Source organism: Rhinichthys klamathensis, unplaced genomic scaffold, assembly GCF_029890125.1.
Source record: "Rhinichthys klamathensis goyatoka isolate OS25496 unplaced genomic scaffold, OSU_Roscu_1.1 h1tg000488l_1, whole genome shotgun sequence".
Taxonomy (NCBI): domain Eukaryota; kingdom Metazoa; phylum Chordata; class Actinopteri; order Cypriniformes; family Leuciscidae; genus Rhinichthys; species Rhinichthys klamathensis.
The window spans coordinates 42,407-67,974 of NW_026606975.1; the positions used below are offsets into that span (position 1 = coordinate 42,407).

At 38.1% G+C, this 25,568-nt stretch overlaps 1 protein-coding gene across 2 annotated transcripts in view; it reads left to right on the forward strand.

The window, feature by feature from the left end:
* Window positions 1-22,346, forward strand: part of mbd6 (methyl-CpG binding domain protein 6) — a 30,621-nt gene extending 8,275 nt beyond the window's left edge. For both annotated transcript variants that reach the window (XM_056237598.1, XM_056237599.1), the window contains exons 5-13: window positions 112-280; window positions 3,091-4,929; window positions 6,934-7,700; window positions 9,129-9,267; window positions 14,296-14,417; window positions 16,633-17,241; window positions 17,585-17,634; window positions 17,726-17,789; window positions 21,454-22,346. In XM_056237598.1, coding sequence (XP_056093573.1) covers window positions 112-280; window positions 3,091-4,929; window positions 6,934-7,700; window positions 9,129-9,267; window positions 14,296-14,417; window positions 16,633-17,241; window positions 17,585-17,634; window positions 17,726-17,789; window positions 21,454-21,513 — 3,819 coding nt within the window. In that variant the 3' untranslated portion in view covers window positions 21,514-22,346. The remainder of the gene's footprint in view (window positions 1-111; window positions 281-3,090; window positions 4,930-6,933; window positions 7,701-9,128; window positions 9,268-14,295; window positions 14,418-16,632; window positions 17,242-17,584; window positions 17,635-17,725; window positions 17,790-21,453) is intronic.
* The last annotated feature ends 3,222 nt before the right edge of the window (window positions 22,347-25,568 follow it).

Genomic DNA, 25,568 nt, shown 5'->3' on the forward strand with positions numbered 1-25,568 from the left:
AAATACGTCATACTTCAGAAATAATAATAATAAGAGTGGGCATGCAATTCTGAACAGAGTCTGCAACTTTATTTCATGCATTTAAATAAATGTTATTTTAAATCAACACAGGTCTTTAATTTTGACCCTGCTGCGATGGTCCAAGCTCCTGGTCATCATTCGAGTAGAGTAGAGGAAGACATGACCAAACTCTGTAACCATCGCAGGAAAGTTGATGCCATGGCAGCATTATGCCAAAGCAGGCAACCCTCCCAACCCCCCCCGCCGGCTCAAGCCACAGGTACTGCACCTTAATACACACATTACTCCAACACAGTTACTTTTTAGAAGGAATTTTACAGGTTCTGTGACATGACATGTTGAAAGTACATTACTGTAAACTCATATTTAATAGAGATGCACCGATTGATCGGCTGGTGACCGGAATTGGCCGATTTTCACGTGATCGGCCATGATCGGCGACCGGCCGGTCAGTCTGACAAGCCGATTTTATGCCGGTCAAATGCACTCGGGCGGCGCATGATTAACATCGCGCAACATCAGCATCACACGTGCACACGGAACACACATGTAGGAAACCTCGTGAATTACGGCCGTTTCACACCGCAAACGTGAGCAGCGCATATTATTTCCGGCGTGCATGTTCCCTCCTACTTTCACTCGCTCCTACGGGTCTACATCCCTACCCAGAAGCCTACGATCAGTCAATGAGCGACGGCTCATGGTACCATCACAGAGAGCCTCAAAATCACTCTCCAGAACATTCTCATTCACGGTACCATGCTGGTAGATTGATCTGCGCACCCTCATCCGGAATGCAGAATCCCTGACAGCATTCAAACGACAACTGAAAACGCATCTCTTCCGGGAGCACTTAACATAAAAAAATAAAATAAAAATTCTTTCCTTTTTTCTTTAAATCCTTGCTTATCTGGCTTATGCTACTCCGAGCAATGTCTGAACTTTGTATTTTGAGCACTTCTTGCGTTGTATTTGTCTCTTCGCGATGACTCGCTTGGTTTAGTCCTCAGTTGTAAGTTGCTTTGGATAAAAGCGTCTGCTAAATGACTAAATGTAAATGTTAATCAATGAGTGCATTCACACCGGGAGCAGGAGCAGCGCAGGAGCAGCGGTGAAGCGCGCGTTTCGGCGCAGAGTCTATTTTTGCTGCACTGCTCACGCTCAATTAAAGTCAAAGCACACTTTTGATGGACAAAATAAATATGATTTCACACAAAAGTGCCCAAAATGCACAGAATTTGCATGTCTGGTGTGTTTTAACAAGAACTGGAGTATATGTCAGAAAAGAAAATGAGTTTTCTTTTTGAAATGAACACATTTTTTTAGTTGGATATTGGATGTGAAAAGAAGGAAATGGTTCTTCCATAACACTGCACTTTAGATGTGTGTGAATTTCCCACACCAGGAGTAATTTATATAGTCCTATTTTATAGCGATTACTGTTCAAAAATGTTCTATGCAAAATGTAAAATGTTCTACTTAAGAAAAGAGAGAAAATAAATATTTGTGTGTGCTGTAAATTGGTTAGAAAAAATGAAATCGGAATCGGCTAAAATCGGCATCGGCAGGTCAAACTCTGAAAAATCGGTAATCGGAATCGGCCTAGAAAATTGTAATCGGTGCATCTCTAATATTTTGGTTTGTTTTTACAAATTGAGGGGCGAGTTGAACTGATTATCTGATTGATTAACTTTAATTGAACCCAGAATATTCCTTTAACGGTTTGTCTTAAGGTAAATTGCAGTAAATGTCCAGTAAAGATTATTCTCTACATCTTGTATCCAAATATTACCCATTCAAATTATTACATTTGGCTAAAGCATGCAGTCAGTCAAGAGTTCATCATCTTCAGTATTTAGTTTTCTACATTTTATATATAAAAAAAACATTAGCTCAAGTGTATTAGCCATATCAGAATATGATTTAACCATAAGTATTCATCCCCTTGGAGTTCGAATCACAGTGGACTTAAAGTTTGTCATTGATCTGTGAATTGTTGCTTTGATGTTTCAATAGTCACATCTTTATAGGACAGTTGCAAATAGAAAGTCACTGTTAAAATATGTCATATGATATAGCTACAGTTTGCTAGAAGGCATGTCTGAGACATTAAAGCCAACTGGAAGAAGATTAATGCTAAGTTTTGTTTTAAGCCAGACACTGCTCATAAGTATATTGATGACAGCACTGGTCTAAAATGGACTTGAATACTTATGCAAATGTTTATTTTGTGTTTATTAAGCAGTTTTCTCATTGTTCAGTGTCACAAAAACCGAAAATCCACTGTGGTTAGCATGTTAGCATGTAAAACAAGCATTCCCAAAGGGGTAAATAGCTTTTATAGGCACTGCATCTCTCCTTTAAGTTCAGCTTTCTTCAGTAAGGTGAGTTGTGTTGAAAATATATATATATATATAATGGCGATCTGAGCCATTTTTTGTTCTCCGCCATTTCCACAAGGGTGTAGCACAAAGGATTTGACACGTGAATCCATAACTTATCTTGTAAAAATTAACTTTTTTCGTTGTCAAGTAACAATTTAAGAGAAATCAAACACAAAATATATTATACACTTATTCACGTTCCAAAAACATGAATTCGCTCCTTTTCACAGTCAAAAGACTGTCTAGCACCAACCCTTCCTCCTTGCTTATTCTGCTTCAAATTATTACACGTGCGTAGCACGTATAAACTAGTCAAATCTCGCGATACAATACAAACAACTCAAAATATGCATTTATTTATTTATGGGGACATTTAATTTAATATTCAACAATATTATTGATCTGCCTGCATTGACACCATTATATGACAACTGAGCTGGACGATGACATCACGGTTTTCTCCAGAGTGGCTATATATAAAAATGAACTAAATTAATAACATTTTTACAACAAAAATGAAACTTCACTGAACTTTCTTAAGCTGGACTGTGACGCTATTTTCTTCTGGAAACAAACTTTGTTGCATTGTTGTCCTGTTATCTCTGTAAAGCTGCTTTGAAACACTCTGTATATTACACAATTGTTAATGTAGTTATGTCTCTAACAGTATGCTTGTTTGTTTAAGGAGGTGTTGCATGTTCAGTGGACGGCAGAGAGCTGAGAGGATCGATTGTGGCTCATGGAGACGGCGCCCATTGCACTTACCCTCCTCCAAGACACAACCAGCCCAAATCCAACATTGGCTTTCCTCTGTCCTCTTCTCGCTCTGTTCTGCAGCAAAACGGTTCCCCTATCTCACGACCTCCAGAACAGGGTTCCCCTTTAAAGAAGCCCCAAACGCCATTGGCATATACGAAACAGCAGTGGAGCCCTCATCCATCGATCTCCCAAAACATCCCTCAAAGGACAGTGCATAACCCTGCTTCTCCAAGCAATGTAAAACCAAGTGTGCACACGCATGCGCATCCTCCAGACCCTTCAAACTCCTTTTCCTTATCGCCCTCCTCATCCGTAGCTCTCAGTGGTCGAGCACATTCACAGGGAGTGAGCGTTAAGTCGCCGTCGTCTCTATCACCCTCACGTTCCCTAGACACCTTCTCACCCCACCAACGCTCTCGCCACTCCTCGACGTCTTCGCTCTCAGATCACGGGACCCCGGGGTGTGTCTTCAAACCGTTGAAAGCCACCATGCCATGCTCCTCTCCCAAGCTCCCTCTTGCGCCTTCCAGTCCGTGTAGTCGCTTGGAGGGAATTCTTCAGCACTACAAAGACTGTAGCACCTCCAATGCTAACCAAAGCAACCATCTGTCGTTGGTGCATCCCAATGTAGGCGACAAGAGGAACGGATTGAGTTCTACTCAAGGACAAGAATTGCTTGGCGTTCCTTTAGGACAGATTCTCAACCAACAGAAGATCCAGCAAAAGAGCCACATCAATAACTCCTTCCCGGCTAGCAGCCTTCTTTCCGCCGCCGCTAAAGCTCAGGTGGCCAACCAGAAAACCCCAAGCCAGCTCAATGCATCCGATGCGCTCGCCACACTCCCTCTTACTAGCCTGGACAAGGAGCAACACTCAAAGGTATTGATTAGCACTTTAAACAGTAGCGTCCACCCAACATCCGCCAGAACGCAGTCCCTCACCGCTTTGTTGCTCCCGCATTCCCCTTCCCTTTCCCCGGCTTCGCCCGCTGAGAAAAACCTGCGGCGCAAACGGCAAAGGCATTCGCCCACCGTTTTAAGCATGCGTAAAGACTCACACTTGGGTCGGAGTCCGGATCTATCCGGGCCTCCGATGCTCATCTCCCCATGCCTTTCCCCAACTTCTCCTCCCGTACCTCACTCAGACAACCACCGGGTATCCGTCGCTCCTCCGAATGCCTCCTTCTCGAACAGTTCTCTTAGGTTGCAGGATTCGGAGGAAGGAAGGAAACCCGGTAATTCAATCCCACTTTCCTCTCCATCTCCATCCCAGCCGCTTTCCGCTCTACTTCAGCTTCTTAGCATGCAAAGCGCAACCCAGCAATCCAGTGGGGCAATTGCCATTCCTGGACACCGGCACACAAACACATTGCCCTCTTCACCCAGACCCATCACGCCACAGACGCCCCATTGCGAAGGACAGTCCACATTACGAGTACCCAACCCGCAACCTCAACCCCAAAGCACAGTGCCCATTCCCGAAACTCCTTCCCAGCCGCCCCAATCCCAACCCTTTACTTTAATGGGTGACGAAACAACCTTGAACCTCAAAACCACCTCCAGCAACACCTTCCTGAACTTGAGCCAGCCCCACACGGGCACGACGCCGGACCTCAACAGTTCGATTCTGAGCATGATGAACCAGATGTCCTCGACCTCCTGCTTCCCGGAGAAAAGTTATGAGTCCAAATCGACAGAGACTTGCCCTGACCACAATACCTACCAAATTAGCCAGTCTAATCACAACCAAGCTGTGGAAAGTAAAGGTAAGACTTCTTTTCTTGTGTTTCTTGGGGCAGTTTTAAACCAGGGACTCGATTTACGAAAATCTTCTGTTATACAAATATAACTCATAAATATTTTCTTAAAATCCATCTGTAGTCAATTTAGTCATTTTATCTCTTAAAACTCATCTTTGATCACCAAAATGACATATTTAAATGTTTTTTTTCTTGGGGAAAAAAATCTTCATGCCTTAAAATGACTTGAATGTAACTCCACACCCTTGCCTCATTTAGTATATGTGGTTCTATGAATATGCAAATGAGCCCCGCCTCCACTCACTCAGTCAGTTTAGAGATCCACTTGTTGACATCACACGTTGATCTGATTGGTTACAACAGGAGTATTCAATTAAAGTTCCAAGAGCTCCGATCTCTATATTCTATACTATATTCTATAATATATTCTCTATATTCCTTCCCAGTGGAGGTCCGGACAATACTTTTTTGGTACAGTTATACATTTCCATCAAGACAGTTGTAGTACTTAGTAAAAGGAAAAAAAACTCAAAATAGTCGTTAAAGATGAGAATGTTGGGCCCTGAGAGCCAAAACAGAGATGTCTAAGAATTTTTACCAAAAATGTATCCAAAAAAAAAGTAAATATTAACAGGCTATTTTTATTTATTTTACTCAAAGCATTAAACTAAAAACAAACAATGGACATAATCTAATAATCAGAACTCTCATGAAGACAAAACAAAGTTAACTACGGTTGTAATTTACAAGTTTTTTTTTGTCCTTGCCAAATTCTAACATTGTTTTTTTTTTTTATAGCTTTTATTTATCAAGTACAAGAAACCGACATAAAGTGCATACAGGAATACAATGTCTTTTCTTTTTTTAGAAACTTAAATGAACAACACCCCGCCTCCCACTCCTCCCCCCTCCCGAAGAATGCTCCACTTAAAAAATAAATAAATAAATAAAAAACACTATATATGTACACATACATACAATTATATACACCTATACTTATCTAACATTGTTTATTATTAAATGCTCTTCATATGCTGATTAATAATGCTAAATGTATGAAAAAAAAAAACCTCTAAAGATGCTACATATTAACTTATCTCAAACATGGTTTATTTATAAGGTCGGAGTCTTCTGTATGACAGCTTTCTCGTTTTCTGCAGCGTTTTAGCAAAAGTATATATTTTGCTGCTCACCGTGTTCCTGCTACTGTTGTTATTAAAATAACCGTCTCATCTGCAGCTCTTAATGCGGCGCTTTACGTTTTTAGCGAGGAAGAGAGAAGCAACGTGCACAGAGCAGATAAGGCTTGCACTTTTGGCTCTAGATAAAAATATTATATATACTCGGAAAATTTGAATATCTTGCAAAAGTTCATTTATTTCAGTAATTCAACTTAAAAGGTGAAACTAATATATTATATAGACTCATTACATGCAAAGTGATTATTTCAAGCCTTTATTTGTTATAATTTTGATGATTATGGCTCACAGCTTATGAAAACCCCAAAGTCAAAATTAGAATATTGGAATATTAGAATATTCATTACCGTTCTCAACCCTGAGCGCTTGTGTTGTGAACCGCTCCATTGTTTTGACACGCTGCTCACTTTAATCTGTAGAAACGGTAAAATCGTGCAATTATGTCCCGGTCCGCCATTTGGATTACAAGGTCGTTTGTGACGTCAGAAACACCAGCGATTTCACACCGTGTTTTTGAGACTGTCTTTGGTTCACTGCAGTTTTAAGGAGGAAATACTCAGCAATGCTGTCGACTTATGAACTTACACATGGTTTGTCTTAAAGCATATTAAAAACGCCACATAAACAACAATAAAAGCTGGATTTTCAGCACAAGGGGACTTGTTTAAGAAACTAGATAAGAGTATTTTTGGAAATGCAAAATATTCACAAAAGTTTTTCTCTCAAGTTAAGAATAATGTTATGCTTTAAGAATGTTTTCGAAGAGCTTTTGTTTGGGGTTGTCCGTCTCACACTTGTGTTTTCTTGGCAGGTCCCGTAGAGACGATGGATCACCCGGACTCGGACACAAGATTGCTGGGTGGTTGTGATCCCGACCACAGCCTCTCTCTATCCGGCTCCTCGTCTTCCGAGCTTCCCAACCCCGGTGTTTCCCTGCCGCTAGCGGAGGCTTTTCCTTTCATGACCCAAGAACAGCTCCTCCAGCTTCTCTCCTCCAATGCCGGTCTACCTTCCCTTCTTCCACCCTTCCTCGGATCCCTACCTTTAGGACTCTGGACGGGCGGCACCCAATCCCAGCATCCCCAGCCAACCAGTGCCATCCTAAACCAGGGCGCTCATCTCAACGTCATAAACCAGGGCGATCTTCCTCTCAACCTCATGAGCCTTTTAAACCCACCGGGTTCGGCTCCAGCTTCTCCCACTGTTGCAGGGATTGAAGGTGGTGAAAAACCCCCAGGGCTTCAAGCCCTCCTCATGGCTTCTTTGCTTCTCGGGCAGAATCCGGCCGCCATGTTGCCCTTGCCCGCGCTCAACCTCGAGCTTCCCACGCCTCAACAACAGGTCTTTCCGGATGGAGTATCTCTGGAGAAAACACCTACTCTTCTGGACTCTGTTTTGATGGGGCCGGGGCTCCTGGAGGCTCTTCAAACTCTTCAAGCAGACGGCCAGTCGCTTCTTCTTTCCGCACCTCTCACTCCTCCCGCCTTCTTGTCCCTCAATCCCGCTCTTCTGGCCGCGGCTCTCGCCCAGACCGAACCCCTTCCCAACCACACGCCATCCCCCCCGCCTCATTCTCAGGTATACACACTGGCCAACACAAATTGCATGCTTCGCTACACATGCACATACAGTCTGCATGCCTCTGAATGCTGTGTTGTCGTCTGCGACTGGGTTTCCCAACCCTAGTGGTAGACAGTGGAACTGCATGTGATTTGTGAGATTTTAAAATCCCCCTGACCTGTAGTCATTAAATGCATCCCTTAAAACTCATCAAAATGACATATTTAAATGCGTTAAAATATCTTGAATGTATTCAGCAATGAAAATACTCAGAAAATACTCAGCAATGCTGTCGACTTATGAATTTACACATGGTTTGTATTAAAGCTTATTAAAAAAACACCACATAAACAACATTAAAAGCTGTTTTTTTTACCACAGGGGGACTTTAATACAAAAGTGAAAACTTTAAATGGGTAATTTTTAACCTCAAAATCAACAGGGAAAAAATAGAAAATTATAATAATGATGCATTATTTTAATTGTAATTTGAAAAACTCCTTGTATCTGATGTAAATGCATTTATTATGACCTCAATATTTAAGATAAGGGGGCAAAAATACCTCTGTATGTCTTTTTAAATTTATATAATTTAATATAGTTAATCAATCTCACACAAAGTGCCGTTTTTTCTCCAAATATCAGCATGATTAAATGTGATATTGATTTTATACAACAGTTAATTAAATAAATATGAACAATATTAATTAAATATGAACAATATTAAAAACTTTAGGAGTTCTGTCCACGGCAGTCCTAAACGTACCAACACAATAAACACACTCAGCAAAAAATAGTCTAATTATCCCAATTTCATTTAATTTAATTATTTAATAGTCTAAAAATCCCAAAAAATAATGCGATATCATTTTAAAAAAATCATTTTTATCAACTTTTTTTTTATAAGTTTCAGTTAATCAATTTCACACGAAGGGCTGTTTACTTTTTTCTCCAAATTTCAGCATGATTAAAAATGTGATATTGATTTTATACAACAGTTAATTAAATAAATATGAAGAATATTAATTAAATATTTCTATTTACTCTATCCATGGCAGTCCTAAACGTACCAACGCAATAAACACACTCAGCAAAAAATAGTCTAATTATTTAATAGTCTAAAAATCCCCCAAAATAATGCGATATAAAAAAAATAAAAAAAATAAAAAAAAATGGATATGTCAAAAACATATATCACAGATTCAATGAACTATATACAAACAGATGTGAAATAATGTTTTGTCAATGTCGCACACCCCTATTTTGGTGACATTTTCTCACCCAGAATGCTAAATTGCAGGGGTCAAATATCAGGAAAGTTCAGCTTACAATGTTTGAGAATCCTTGTACTGTGGGGTTGTTGTTGATTTCCCTCATGGTATTTTCATATGGAATATAGTACATGCATCTTGTGCAATACATATATGATTGTGTGTGTGGCTTTAGGAGACTCTGTCCAGCTCTGCTCTAGTTTCTACCTCGGTGTCCTGCGGCCCAGAAGTGTGTGACCCGCTGGACGAGCAGGACAAGAACAACACCCAGACACCTCATTTTCTGCCGCATCTCCTCGCCCCTGGGGTTCTGGGTAAGTGGATCAGTCTTTAATCCAAATACCAAAATTAACACAAATTCTTGTACTAATACATCATTACAATCAAAATCATATCTGTTAACATTAGTCAGTGCACTGTGAAATAACATCAACAATTGTATTTTCATTAACTAACTATGGGAAATATGTTTTTACAGCATTTTTTAATCTTTGTTTATGTTAACTTTATTTATATAGCGCTTTATACAGTACAGATTGTTTCAAAGCAGCTTTCCAGTGATAACAGGAAAATTATGCATTTCGGCTGAAGTCAGTTCAGTGTTGATTTAGTTCCGTTGTAAAGAGCATTAAGTATCAAATTGGTTCCTTTCATCTATAAAGCAGTTCTGCAGAAAACAGTGATTTCATCATCCATCTCAGTTCAGTTCTCAAACAGAAGCGTTAGTGCAGTCAGATCAATAATACTGTTGAATATTAAAATCCCCCTGTTGTCCATAATTGTATCCCTTAAAACTCATGTTTGATCACCAAATTGACATTTTTTCCATGAAAATAAAATTCTTCATGGCTTAAAATATCTTGAATCTAACTCAACACCCTTGACTCATTTAGTATGCGCGGTTCTATGAATATGCAAATGAGCCCCGCCTCCACTCACTCACTCAGCTCAGAGATCCACTGGTTGACGATCACACGTTGATCTGATTGGTTACAAGGTCGTTTGTGACGTCAGAAACACCAGCGATTTCAAACCGTGTTTTTGAGACTGTCTTTGGTTCACTGCAGTTTTAAGCAGAAAACTTAAAGGGGGACTTTAATTGTCCCCAGCTAAGCAAGCCAAGGAACCCAAACTCCATCAGGTGACAGAATGGAGAAAAAACCCAGTTCGCCAACGAACGAACACGGTGTCGTTATGAATCAGGCTGCATCACAACTCAGAATTCAGATCAGAATCATTAGCATTCAGATATTTATCCAGTTCCTTTCACTTGAAGATGGATTCATCATGCTGGTTTGGAGCTGAAGCTGGTCATAGGGTCTGTGTGAAGGACCGGTCTGGTTCTTGTGTCTGTTGTGGTCGTGTCTAGATGCAGGTCCACATCTGATCTGGATACGGACCGGATCTGGCGGACTACGGTAACCTCGGGATAAGGATGAGACGGACAGGCTAACATCGTGTGTTATAGGAAGTGTTCCCGGTTGCGGCTGACCTAGTTTATGCAGCCTAACAATCATTTAACTGATTTGAATAGTAGAAATTGATAATGCTCTATGTGTATGTCAGGTTAAAGAGATGTGTTTTTAGTCTAGACTTAAACTGACAGAGTGTGTGTGCTTATCGAACAATGCTAGGAAGACTGTTCCAGAGTTATGGTGCTAAATAGGAAAAGGATCAATTGTTGATTTTGATATTCTAGGACTATAATGCGTTAAGAGCTCGCTCAAGTACAGGGGAGCTAAACCATTTAATGCTTTGTAAGTAATCAGCAATATTTTAAAATGTATACAATGTTTAATAGGGAGCCAATGCAGTGTCATACTATATTACATACATCTAGCAACAACCAGGAAGGAACCGTTTGGACCAGCTGGAGTTTGTTTATTAAGCGTGCAGGGCAGCCACCCAGTAGAGCATTACAATAATCTATAATTGAATCATTTATAATCTAATTTTTGTTGTTATATATATATATATATATATGTGTGTGTGTGTGTGTGTGTGAGAGAGAGAGAGAGTGTGTGTACATTTTCATTTTTACTTGTAGTTTATTTAGAGCTTCAATGAAACTGCACTTCAATTAAATTCATAATGAGAAATGTTGGCAACTAGTTAAAATAAAATAAGCGTTTTATTTTAGGGAGGCACCGAAACCGAAAATTCATGAAGTACTTTACCATAAATAAATAAATTAATCAAACTTATTTCAAAATATACGGTCAAATAATGAAAACTGAGTTGTACAAACATTTAAATTGCACATAAGGCAGTTTTTATATCAGCTTTTTTAATAACAGAATTGTTTCTACTGCAGTTGTTTGGTGAAATATAAACATTTAAACATCAATAAACTCTAATATCTTGTTTTCATGACAGATTTATTCATAAACAATGAAAACATCACTAACAGGTTGAGTAAAAATATAAATAAAATGTAATACAGTGCATATATTTAGGAAAATGCTCTTCTCTAGAGTTATTTTTTCTAGCTAACTAATGAGTTTATGGACATTGAACGCCTTTCTTCAGGTAAATGTAATGTTCAGCATACACGCTGTTTTATTGACGTCTTTCCCCAGTTCAAACACTGATTGAGACACGATTGATTTGAGGAAGTTGTTCTGAATCTGATGTTTATTTGCTGCTGTATCTAGTAGTAAAGAGGAAGAGATGATCGCTTCACGAGACGCTTGAACTGAGCAGCTGCAAAACATCATTATTGCTTCAAGTTAAAAGTCAAAGTTAAGACTTCATATTAAAAGTAACAAAGCTTATTGCGATTATTTGATGACAGACGCGCTACAAATGTTCAGTGAAGTTGTTTATGCATCGACAGAAAACAGCACAGGCTAAAAGATCTTAGATTTAGGAAACCATATCATTACCAATTAAAATCAAGTAATTAATATTGTCGTGTTAAAATGTTTAAGTGTTGTAGTTTATCCACGTTGTGTCACGATATAGACGCTGAACACAGTTGAAACGAGCCAATCAGAGAAGTGCTAATTAAACGTCTGCGTCACTCACTGATTTAGGCACTTCAAAACTTAAAAATAGCTGTTTTGGTATTCAAGTATCGATGCATCACTATTTTATTCTATTTCAGTTTATGTTTATTGTATTTCAAGCAATGAAAATGTTTTTAAAGGTTTTAGTTTTAGTTAATGATAATTACCCCGGTACATAGAAATGAAAAAGCAAATGTCCGTTACAGTTTACAGTGTGATCGCTTGTTGAGAGAAATTTTTACTGCTTTTTTTTTCTTAGCTGAATATAGAATAACAAAATTAGTGATGGACTGAAATATTGTCAAAGCCATTTAATCCACATATGATAATTTTGAGATTATCAACATTAGTCGACAATCATGTTTGCTTCCGCTACTGTCCGTTCCAGTAATGCATATTGTCCGTTTTTAAAATATTAGTATAAAATAATTAATTTTGGCTATTTGCGAATGTATAATTTTTAGGGCTGTCAAATGATTAATCGTGATTAATCACATCCAAAAATAAAAGTTTTTTTTACATAATATATGTGGGTGCACTGTGTATAATTATTTTATATATATAAATACACACACATGCTTGTATATATTTAAGAAATATTTTCATGTATATACTGTATATAGATTTATATATAATTTATATTATATATAAATATAAATATTTTATATATAAATAATATTTTTTTCTTAAATATACATGCATGTGTGTGTATTTATATATATATATATACAAAATATTTTTATACACAGTGCACCCACATATATTATGTAAAAAAAACTTTTATTTTGGATGTGATTAATCATTTGACAGCCCTAATAATTTTGAATAATAAATAACTCATTACATGCAAAGTGAGATATTTCAAGCCTTTATTTGTTATAATTGTGATGATTATGGCTTACAGATATGAAAACCTTTTCACAATATTCTAATTTTGAATTTGGGGTTTTCATAAGCTGTAATCCATAATCATCAAAATTATAACAAATTAAGGCTTGAAATATCTCACTTTGCATGTAATGAGTCTGTATAATATATTAGTTTCACCTTTTAAGTTGAATTACTGAAATAAATGAACTTTTGCACCATATTCTAATTTTTCGAGTTTCACCTGTATCTGATGTTGATGAGCAAAACTGTTTTTAGAAGAACAAAATTTAGAAGATCTCATTGCCTTTCCTAAGAAAAGTTACTCTCTCACTGATGATGGTTATGATGATGATGCTTGAGGTTTTCTTCATGCTGTTTTTGTGTTTTTAATCCTCATTTAATGTACCATACATTGCCCTCTAACAATGAATGGGGAAAAACATCAAAACATCTTATTTTTTCTGCGTATATAAATAGGGCCCTATAATTTCTGCGGCTCGGAAAACGCGTCACAAAAATGTAATTTAATGTATAACATGGAATTTGGCCAATTTTGGATGAATAAGTCAGAAGTAGGGCTGTACACTTTGATCACGTGACAATATGGACTCGTTACTGTGAATACTAAAGTACAAAAAGTCTATTTAAATATAAAATCTGCATGTTTTGTGTGTCTGTGTGAATGAAGAGCCCGCCCTATTATTGTTTATATTATTTATATAAAAAAAAAAAATTAAGTTGTTATAGTTTTATGAATTCAGTTGATTCGTTTTTTCAATTATTATATTTGTTTGAAATTTAATTAAACCATTAAAATAAAATTTTGAATTTTTTTTAGTGTAATTTAGGAAAAATAAAACATAATTTTAGAGGGGGAAAAAATGTCATTACTTTTTTTTCTTTCTTTTTTTTTCTTTTTTTTTTTTAAAACTTTTAATAAATGAAGTATCATGATTTCAATTAATTAGACATGCTTTTTGATTACTAACATTTAATTTAACCATTAAATCTGAGTCCAGAAAAATTGAAATTAATTATGTGTTTGAAATTTAATTAAACCATTAAAATAAAATTTAGAAAAATGTTTTAGTGGAATTTAGGAAAAATATACCGTAAGGGGAAAAAAATGTCATAACTTTAAAAATGTATATATTTTTTTACTTTTAATAAATTAAGTATCATGATTTAAATGAATCAGACATGCTTTTTGATTACTAACATTTAATTTAACCTTTAAATCTGAGTCCATAAAAATTCAAACGGAATCCAGTAAAAAGCGGAATGGAATAAACTGATGTGATGAGGCTCTATAAACACAGTGTATCGTGACATGATGTTTGGTGATGTACTGATGAACGAATGCTTGTCGTCTTGAAATTCTCGGTTTGCTTCAGCTAAGATCTTCACAGAGTCAGAACGCATGTGTGTTTGAGCTGCTAATGATGGTGTTTCTCTTGCTCTCAGGCGACCTCACAGCTCTGGGAAACATCAACAGTCTTCATAGTTTACTGGGAGCAGGACCTCTGTTGCTTCCACAGGGCCCGTCTCTGAACCAAACGCCCCTCAACCCGCTCACCTGCCTACAGGTACACACACACACACACACAGGGCCCGTCTCTGAACCAAACGCCCCTCAACCCGCTCACCTGCCTACAGGTACACACACACACACACACACACACACACACACACAGGCCCGTCTCTGAACCAAACGCCCCTCAACCCGCTCACCTGCCTACAGGTACACACACACACACACACACTGCTAGTCTCTGAACCAATCGCCCCTCAACCCGCTCACCTGCCTACAGGTACACACACACACACACACACTCACACACACACACACAGGGCCCGTCTCTGAACCAAACGCCCCTCAACCCGCTCACCTGCCTACAGGTACACACACACACACACACACTGCTAGTCTCTGAACCAATCGCCCCTCAACCCGCTCACCTGCCTACAGGTAAACACACACACACACACACACACACACACTGCTAGTCTCTGAACCAAACGCCCCTCAACCCGCTCACCTGCCTACAGGTACACACACACACACACACACTGCTAGTCTCTGAACCAATCGCCCCTCAACCCGCTCACCTGCCTACAGGTACATACACACACACACACACAGGGCCCGTCTCTGAACCAAACGCCCCTCAACCCGCTCACCTGCCTACAGGTACACACACACACACACACACTGCTAGTCTCTGAACCAATCGCCCCTCAACCCGCTCACCTGCCTACAGGTACACACACACACACACAGGGCCCGTCTCTGAACCAAACGCCCCTCAACCCGCTCACCTGCCTACAGGTACACACACACACACACACTGCTAGTCTCTGAACCAAACGCCCCTCAACCCGCTCACCTGCCTACAGGTACACACACACACACACAGGCCCGTCTCTGAACCAAACGCCCCTCAACCCGCTCACCTGCCTACAGGTACACACACACACACACACTGCTAGTCTCTGAACCAAACGCCCCTCAACCCGCTCACCTGCCTACAGGTACACACACACACACACTGCTAGTCTCTGAACCAAACGCCCCTCAACCCGCTCACCTGCCTACAGGTACACACACACACACACTGCTAGTCTCTGAACCAAACGCCCCTCAACCCGCTCACCTGCCTACAGGTACACACACACACACACAGGGCCCGTCTCTGAACCAAACGCCCCTCAACCCGCTCACCTGCCTACAGGTACACACACACACACACAGGGCCCGTCTCTGAACCAAACGCCCCTCAACCCGCTCACCTGCCTACAGGTACACACACACACACACTGCTAGTCTCTGAACCAAACGCCCCTCAACCCGCTCACCTGCCTACAGGTAAACACACACACACACACACACACACACAGGCCCGTCTCTGAACCAAACGCCCCTAAACCCGCTCACCTGCCTACAGGTACACACACACACACACAGGCCCGTCTCTGAACCAAACGCCCCTCAACCCGCTCACCTGCCTACAGGTACACACACACACACACAGGGCCCGTCTCTGAACCAAACGCCCCTCAACCCGCTCACCTGCCTACAGGTACACACACACACACACTGCTAGTCTCTGAACCAAACGCCCCTCAACCCGCTCACCTGCCTACAGGTAAACACACACACACACACACACACACACACACACAGGCCCGTCTCTGAACCAAACGCCCCTAAACCCGCTCACCTGCCTACAGGTACACACACACACACACACACACACACACTGCTAGTCTCTGAACCAATCGCCCCTCAACCCGCTCACCTGCCTACAGGTACACACACACACACACACACACACACTGCTAGTCTCTGAACCAATCGCCCCTCAACCCGCTCACCTGCCTACAGGTACACACACACACACACACACACTGCTAGTCTCTGAACCAATCGCCCCTCAACCTGCTCACCTGCCTACAGGTAAACACACACACACACACTGCTAGTCTCTGAACCAATCGCCCCTCAACCCGCTCACCTGCCTACAGGTAAACACACACACACACACACACACTGCTAGTCTCTGAACCAAACGCCCCTCAACCCGCTCACCTGCCTACAGGTACACACACACACACACACACACTGCTAGTCTCTGAACCAATCGCCCCTCAACCCGCTCACCTGCCTACAGGTAAACACACACACACACACACACTGCTAGTCTCTGAACCAAACGCCCCTTCAAATTTCTTTCTTTAATATGGGCAAAATATTAATAAAAGAAAAGCCGCATGTGTTTATTGATGTGTTCTCGCTCTCAGCTGACGATGACCCCGGCGCTCATGGGAGAGAAGCCAGTGAGTCTCCACCACACGCCGCCTCCGTCACAAGACGAGCTTCCAGCGGCTCAGATATCCCAGAATGCCTTGCTCCACACCCCCGGTCAGCAGAGAGAGGGTTCTGGTTCTGGGCTGTTCGACCCGTACGGTTCCTTCATGGACACCATCTACACCTCGTTCCTGCAGGTCAGCGAGCGCGACTCGGACCCCACGGCGCTGTCGTACCCGGAGCTGCCGCTGGCCCTCAGTCCCCGCCGGGCCTGTTCGGTCCACAACCCGGATCTGACCCGCCTCGGCATGGACTCGGCCCAGTCTCCGGCCCGCGGCACGCCGAAGCTCAGCGAGGAGCCCTCCACGGCGCCGCCCTGCAGGCCGTCGGGGGCCGACGCTCTGTCCGACATCATGGAGGAGGCCAAGACCGACGGGTCCACGGTGTGTTACAGCAACGGGATCGGGTCGGGAACGGACGGAAGAGGAGACCGGGACGAGGAGGAGGAGGCAGACGAGGATGATGAGGAGGGACGAAGAACGCAGGGCTGTTTGAGTCCGCCCGTCGATGACATCAGCAGCAGAGAGGCGGAGCAAGTGAGGGTGAGCCTGGTTTTGTTATTTGTGCTATTATAGTGTTTGTTCATATTTTTTTTATTTCATTTTTTTATAAAAATTTTGGCTTGTTTGTCATTTTGTTATGTGCTTTTGTCATTTTTTGATACGTTTTTTTTTTCTTCACATTTTTTTATTTCAGTTAAAGTAATTTTTCAAATTAAATAAAAATTTTGGTTGTTTTTCGTGTTATACTATGCTTTATTTCTACAACTGAAAGGTTAAACACTTCTAATAGTGTAAGATTGTTATGAAATGTTGCAGACTGCTTCAATGCCTTCTTTTATTCATAGCAGTGACTGATATTAATTTCGCTGGTGTTGTTTGACAGACTGAAGACTTGCACACAGGAGCCAGAAGGGGGCGCAAGAGGAAGCAGACGTGAGTGCTTCTGGAGCTCGGCATGTTCCTTCACTTGTGTTGCTGTGTGTGTGTGTGTTTACTCTCTCCTCTTCCTCTTCCTCTTCCTCAGACTGCAGAGGAGTCCAGACCTGCCGGGCGGCATCGACAGCATCATCGAGGAGCCCGCCGCCACGGTGAGACACACACACACACACACACACACACACACACGACACAAGCATCTTACACTGTTTGACTGCATTAATCAGTGTCTCAAGTCTTAAAAAATATTAAATTCAGTTGTATGAAGTTTAAATTTAAGAGGGTTTTATATTTCAAAAGTTCTTAAATTTAAGAAGTTTGTATATTTCAAGAGTTTTTTTAAATTAAGAAGTTTTTATATTTCAAGAGTTCTTAAATTTAAGAGGGTTTTATATTTCAAGAGTTCTTAAATTTAAGAGGGTTTTATATTTCAAGAGTTTTTTTAAATTAAGAAGTTTTTATATTTCAAGAGTTCTTAAATTTAAGAGGGTTTTATATTTCAAGAGTTTTTTTAATTTAAGAAGTTTTTATATTTCAAGAGTTTCTTAAATTTAAGAAGTTTTTATATTTCAAGAGTTCTTAAATTTAAGAGATTTTTATATTTCAAGAGTTTTTTAAATTTAAGAAGTTTTTATATTTCAAGAGTTCTTAAATTTAAGAAGTTTTTATATTTCAAGAGTTTTTTTTTATTTAAGAAGTTTTTATATTTCAAGAGATTTTTAAATTTAAGAGGGTTTTATATTTCAAGAGTTTTTTAAATTTAAAAAGTTTATATTTCAAGAGTTTTTTAAATTTAAGAGGTTTTTATATTTCAAGAGTTCTTAAATTTAAGAGGGTTTTATATTTCAAGAGTTTTTTAAATTTAAGAGGGTTTTATATTTCAAGTTTTTTTAAATGTAAGAAGTTTTTATATTTCAAGAGTTTTTAAATTTTAGAGGTATTTATATTTCAAGAGTTCTTAAATTTAGGAGGGTTTTATATTTCAAGAGTTTTTAAATTTAAGAAGTTTTTATATTTCAAGAGTTTTTAAATTTAAGAAGTTTTTATATTTCAAGAGTTTCTTAAATTTAAGAGGGTTTTATATTTCAAGAGTTTTTAAATTTAAGACGTTTTTATATTTCAAGAGTTTTTAAATTTAAGAAGTTTTTATATTTCAAGAGTTTCTTAAATTTAAGAGGGTTTTATATTTCAAGAGTTTTTTAAATTTAAGAGGGTTTTATATTTCAAGAGTTTTTTAAATTTAAGAAGTTTTTATATTTCAAGAGTTTTTTTAAATTTAAGAGGGTTTTATATTTCAAGAGTTTTTTAAATTTAAGAGGGTTTTATATTTCAAGAGTTTTTTAAATTTAAGAAGTTTTTATATTTCAAGAGTTTTTTTAAATTTAAGAGGGTTTTATATTTCAAGAGTTTTTTAAATTTAAGAGGTTTTTATATTTCAAGTTTTTTTAAATTTAAGAAGTTTTTATATTTCAAGAGTTTTTAAATTTTAGAGGTATTTATATTTCAAGAGTTCTTAAATTTAGGAGGGTTTTATATTTCAAGAGTTTTTAAATTTAAGAAGTTTTTATATTTCAAGAGTTTTTAAATTTAAGAAGTTTTTATATTTCAAGAGTTTCTTAAATTTAAGAGGGTTTTATATTTCAAGAGTTCTTAAATTTAAGAGGGTTTTATATTTCAAGAGTTTTTTAAATTTAAGAGGGTTTTATATTTCAAGAGTTTTTTTTAATTTAAGAGGGTTTTATATTTCAAGAGTTTTTTTTAATTTAAGAAGTTTTTATATTTCAAGAGTTTTTTAAATTTAAGAGGGTTTTATATTTCAAGAGTTTTTTAAATTTAAGAAGTTTTTATATTTCAAGAGTTTTTTCAATTTAAGAGGGTTTTATATTTCAAGAGTTTTTTAAATTTAAGAAGTTTTTATATTTCAAGAGTTTTTAAATTTTAGAGGTATTTATATTTCAAGAGTTCTTAAATTTAAGAAGTTTTTATATTTCAAGAGTTCTTAAATTTAGGAGGGTTTTATATTTCAAGAGTTTTTAAATTTAAGAAGTTTTTATATTTCAAGAGTTTTTAAATTTAAGAAGTTTTTATATTTCAAGAGTTTGTTTAAATTTAAGACGTTTTTATTAGTGCTATCAAACGATTAAAATATTTAATGGCATTAATGTCAGAAAAATGTGCGATTAATCGTGAGTTAACTATCTATTCTAAATGTCTCTTGATTTCTTTTTGTCCCATTATTTTTTCTCATTTTAATGCTCTTATCAACATGGAAAAGTGGATCGGCTTGCTTTGTGCAAATGTTTTTTATTTAAAACAACATTGGCATATACTGTGTTCAATTTCACACTAACATTCTCACTTGGAGCAAATAATCTCTCACACAATGCAACACTGTCCATCAATAAAAGGGTGAAAGAAATACTGACAAAGTCCTGATATTGACGAGGGGGCGGAGGATTCGCATCAGCTGTGTGTGTGTGTGTGTGTGTGTGCTTGGCCATCATCAAGTGGTGTTTCAGACTGGACGTGCTGCGATGATGATAGCTCAGTTCACTACGACAAAACACACAGATCACTTTGGTCTCGTCAATGGAACCATTTGGCAACTTTTTAAAAATAAACTTTCCATTCAGAATCTTATTGGCATCCATTTCTGCATCTCGCGCTCGTCATCCACTCAAAACGTAACGTTAACCAAGTACTATTTGGCCCAAACAAGTGTGTGCGGCGTCGTGCCTGTTGTTTTGTGTCTTGTTTTTGTTGTCTAGCTAGATCCGCTTGAAATGGCACAAAGCCATTGAAATGAATGGGTCTCATAGCGCAGCGTCCTGTTGCAAAAGCATGTGAAAAAACTACAAAGTTTGCTAGGCCAAAAAGACCATTAATCGCGCGATAAAAAAATTGACGCCGTTAAAATGGGTTTGCGTTAACGCCGTTAATAACGCGTTTAACTGACAGCCCTAGTTTTTATATTTCAAGAGTTTTTTAAATTTAAGAGGCTTTTACATTTCAAGAGTTTTTTTTTTATTTAAGACGTTTTTAAATGTCAAGAATTCCTAAACTTGTGGTTTTAAAATTTCGAGTTCTTAAACTTAAGGGGTTTTTATATTCTATCGTGTCTTTAAATTTGAGAGGTTTTTAAATTCCAAGGGACCTTTAGAATTCTGAAATTTAAGAATTTTTTTAATTTAAAAACTTAAATTTAATACGTTTTTAAATGTTTATTTCTTAAAGGAGCTGTATGTAAGATTGTGGCCAAAACTAGTACTGCAATCACTGTCAAATTACTGTAGAGTGGTGTATCCCCTCCCCCTCCTCCCTGACTCGAGGTTGCCAGATCGGCTGCAGGATCCAGCAGGAACGTGACGAGCTGCAGCTGTGGTAACTAGAGCAGAGCTGGCAACCCGGATGCCGCAACACTACTGACTTCGTGATTGGTAGATAGGTGGAGGGTGGAGCATCAGACCAAAACACAACATGACAACATCAACATCAGTTGAGGGCTGCAACTGCACTTTTTAAATGACAATATCCTGGCCAGACTACTGTTGTCAGTGATATAAGTATTTGAAATGTACATGATTTCTTAATGTCTAGTGACATTTCAGGGCCATTTCATGATTAATTGAAATAAATTTCTTACATACAGCTCCTTCAATTAAAGAGGTTTTTAAATATCAAGATGTCTTTAAATTTAAGAGGTTTTTACATTTCAAGAGGTCTTAAGTTTGAGAAAGGAAAAGCAGGACTGTCCACATGGCGTAATTATGACGGTCAAGAACGCATTAAAGCGAAGTCGTGTGTGTTGTGTTGCAGATCCCGTCGTCGAGGCCGGCCCGCTCCACCAGAGGGAAGAGACGCCGCGTGGTCCGATAGATCCGACTGTACGGTACCGCCAACACCAGCACTGTTGCCACGGCAACGCCATCACAGCGTTCGACTGAGCCGCACTGTGAAGAAGAGTCTCCCGTGATCTCGCTCCTCCGTCACGTGTGTGTGTGTGTGTGTGTGTGTGTGTGTGTGTGTTCGTCCAACGACTTCTGTTACCATTCTCGACCATTGTTACATGAACACGTTCTTTTACCATGAGAGGGGTTTTACTAATGAGAACTATTGTTAAATTGTCGCACGAATGCATCAGTTTAGGAATAGCTGTTTGTTTACCAGTTCTTTATAATTATTATTTTTCAAAATGTGCTTCTTTTTGATGATTGTGATTGACAGCTCTGCCTGAACATTCACTCCCATCAGTCTTTAGATGCACACGAGTCCATGTTATCGTCGTTGTCGTCATCAACAAATTTGTTGAATTTGACAGCTTGTGTTCCAGAGCCGGAAAACCCTGTCTCTGGGAATCTTTCCAATCGACGGATCATTGCAACACAAATGTCATTTTACCCATCATGCACCTCATGAACCGTTTTTAGCATCAAATGCATTCAGCAGTTTTGTCACACCGCAAAAAAAAAAATCTTATTTGGGAATTTTATCTTGTTTTCCAATACAAATATCTAAACATTCTCAGATCAAGATGCATATACTGGAAAAGCTAAATGTATTACGGTATATCAATTAAATATTTCATATATTGAGAGAAACATTTATCAAAATGAAGCATTTACTATACAGGTGAAACTAGAAAAATTAGAATATGGTGCAAAAGTTCATTTATTTCAGTAATTCAACTTAAAAGGTGAAACTAATATATTATAGAGACTCATTACATGCAAAGTGAGATATTTCAAGCCTTTATTTGTTATAATTGTGATGATTATGGATTACAGCTTATGAAAACCCCAAATTCAAAATTAGAATATTGTGAAAGGTTTTCATAAGCTGTAAGCCATAATCATCACAATTATAACAAGGCTTGAAATATCTCACTTTGCATGTAATGAGTCTCTATAATATATTAGTTTCACCTTTTAAGTTGAATTACTGAAATAAATGAACTTTTGCACCATATTCTAATTTTTCGAGTTTCTCCTGTACTGTATGCATTGTGAAGTGCAAATAAACATGACATTTGAACATATTTGGCAAAAACTCACATGATTTTGATACATTTTTCAGTAAATAAGACTTGAGTCTTTTTGCACCTTCAGTAAATGTACCTTGATTTAAAAATGTTTAGAAAAACAAGACAGAAATACTGAAAAACATAATTTTTCTGCAGTGTTTTATGCGGCCCTGCAGAGACACTGAAGCCGAGAAACACCCAGTTTCACTCATAACTCAAAACGCTTGTCTTTGCAGGGCCGTATATATAAATATCTATATTTTATAAGTGTGTGTGTGTTCCAGGAGGGAGTGAGTCTAGTGTATTTGTAGGTTTGTAGGGGCTTTAGTCGTGGATGGTGTCGCACAGGACTGTGTTTCCCAGAGCTCATCAACACAGGCACAAGATTATTACTGAATATTTAAAATAATGATTTAATAATGTGGCTGATTATGCAATTTTACTATTGAATTTATGTATATATGTACAGTTTTAGTATTTTATTTTGTACACCTTTTTTTAGGAAAAAATGATCAATTTGTAAAATATTTCTCCCGCAGAGAAACTTTCCTTTCTCATATTCATGTTTGATTTGTAAAGAAAATACTTTGAGAATTGTGAACAAGTAGCATTTCCTTTTTTTTTTTTTTTTATTGGGAGTTATTTTTATTTTTATTTAACAAATTAAAAGGTTTTAAATGATGAAATGTTCTCTTCTGATTATTTCTTGTCCGATAGAGTTTCCGAGTTGGAAATTGGACGCTCTGAGATGAAACAGATTATTTTGATTCTCCAGTTTCCGAGTTGGGTGAGCCAAACACTTTAAACATGGCGGATAGGAGAACGGTTGTTGATGTGACTACTATTGTTTATTATTTTCCACAACAGCTAAACATCACAACTCACAATAAATAGGCATGTAATGCTGATCCCGTCACATGATATCAGAATTATCGTACGAGTTTTCTACATAGAAAATTCCTAGTCGGAAATTTGAGTTTCCTAGTTAGAAATTCCTAGTCGGAAATTGAAGTTTCCTAGTTAGAAATTCCTAGTCAGAAATTGGAGTTTCCTAGTTGGAAATTGGAGTTTCCTAAATGGTAATTCCTAGTCGGAAATTGGACTTTCCTAGTTGGAAATTGGACTTTCCTAGTTGGTAATTCCTAGTTAGAAATTCCTAGTCAGAAATGGGAGTTTCCTAGTTGGAAATTGTAGTTTCCTAGTTGGTAATTCCTAGTTATAAATTCCTACTCGGAAATTGGAGTTTCCTAGTTATAAATTCCTAGTAGGAAATTTGAGTTTCCTAGTTAGAAATTCCTAGTCGGTAATTCCTAGTTAGAAATTCCTAGTCAGAAATTGGAGTTTCCTAGTTAGAAATTCCTAGTCGGTAATTCCTAGTTAGAAATTCCTAGTCAGAAATTGGAGTTTCCTAGTTAGAAATTCCTAGTCGGAAATTGGAGTTTCCTAGTTGGTAATTCCTAGTTAGAAATTCCTAGTCAGAAATTGGAGTTTCCTAGTTGGTAATTCCTAGTTAGAAATTCCTAGTCGGAAATTGGAGTTTCCTAGTCAGAAATTCCTAGTCGGTAATTCCTAGTTAGAAATTCCTAGTCAGAAATTGGAGTTTCCTAGTTGGTAATTCCTAGTTAGAAATTCCTAGTCGGAAATTTGAGTTTCCTAGTTAGGAATTTCCAACCAGGCAACTCCAATTTCCGACTAGGAATTTCTAACTAGGAATTGCCAAGTCAGAAATTTGAGTTTCCTAGTTGGTAATTCCTAGTTAGAAATTCCTAGTCGGAAATTGGAGTTGTCTGGTTGGAAATTCCTAAGTCAGAAATTTGAGTTTCCTAGTTGGTAATTCTAAGTCGGAAATTGGACATCCTCCCAAGTGCAGCATCCTAATATACAGTAGTGAACATTTTGAAGTGGATCAAAAAAGTTCATCAAAGATAAGAACGGTATTGTACAAAATCCATGTATAACTTTGATGAAAGGTTTTGATCCACTTCAAATGTTCACGACTGTATTTACTACTGGGAAACTGAGATAATTTTCATACCCCAGTTTCTGAGTTGGGCGAGCCATAAACTTTATCTATTGTTTATTAGTGTTTCCACAACAGCACAACTCACAATAAACAGGCATGTAATGCTGCCTTCACATAATTATCGGAAATACAAGTTTCCAAGTTAGAAATTCCTAGTCGGAAATTAGAGTTTCCGCCAAACTCAGAAACTGGGGTGTGAAAATTATCTCAGTAATAAATATTTTGAGAGGAGAAAATATGCGAGAGGCCATTTATGTCCTATTTCTGACTAGGAATCTCACATATTTTCTCAAGTACGGCCTCTCAAAATATTTATTACAATGTAATAAATTTATTACAAGTAATGCTGCCTTCACATGATATCATAATTATCGTAAATACGAGTTTCCTAGTCGGAAATTTCTAGTCGAAAAGTTGGAAATTGCCCTCTCAAGTCATTAACTACTGGGAATATCAGATTATTTGGATCCTCCAGTTTTTTTGAGTGGGACATAAATGTTAAACATGGCGGATGGGCGAATGATGTGATTACTATTGTTTATTAGCTTTTCCACAACAGCTACATTACCTTGTCTTGTTAAAACATGCGTATAAATTTCATATTGTGTTTTATACTCAACACAAATAGCATGTATTTGACCGAAATATAGGTTTTGGAGAAAAAAAACTCTTGACATGAACTAAGCTGGAGAACAAACTAATGTCCATATGAAAATAATAATGAATTAAAGCAATGCATATCACTTGAGTGAAAGGATTAAATCCGTAAATATCAGGAAAATCGATTTCTAACCCTGGAAAAGTTCTGCAAAACATTTTTACAGACACTTTATACACGCGTGAACATTCAACAACAACAAAAACAAGAGCATGACACGGATTTCTGGA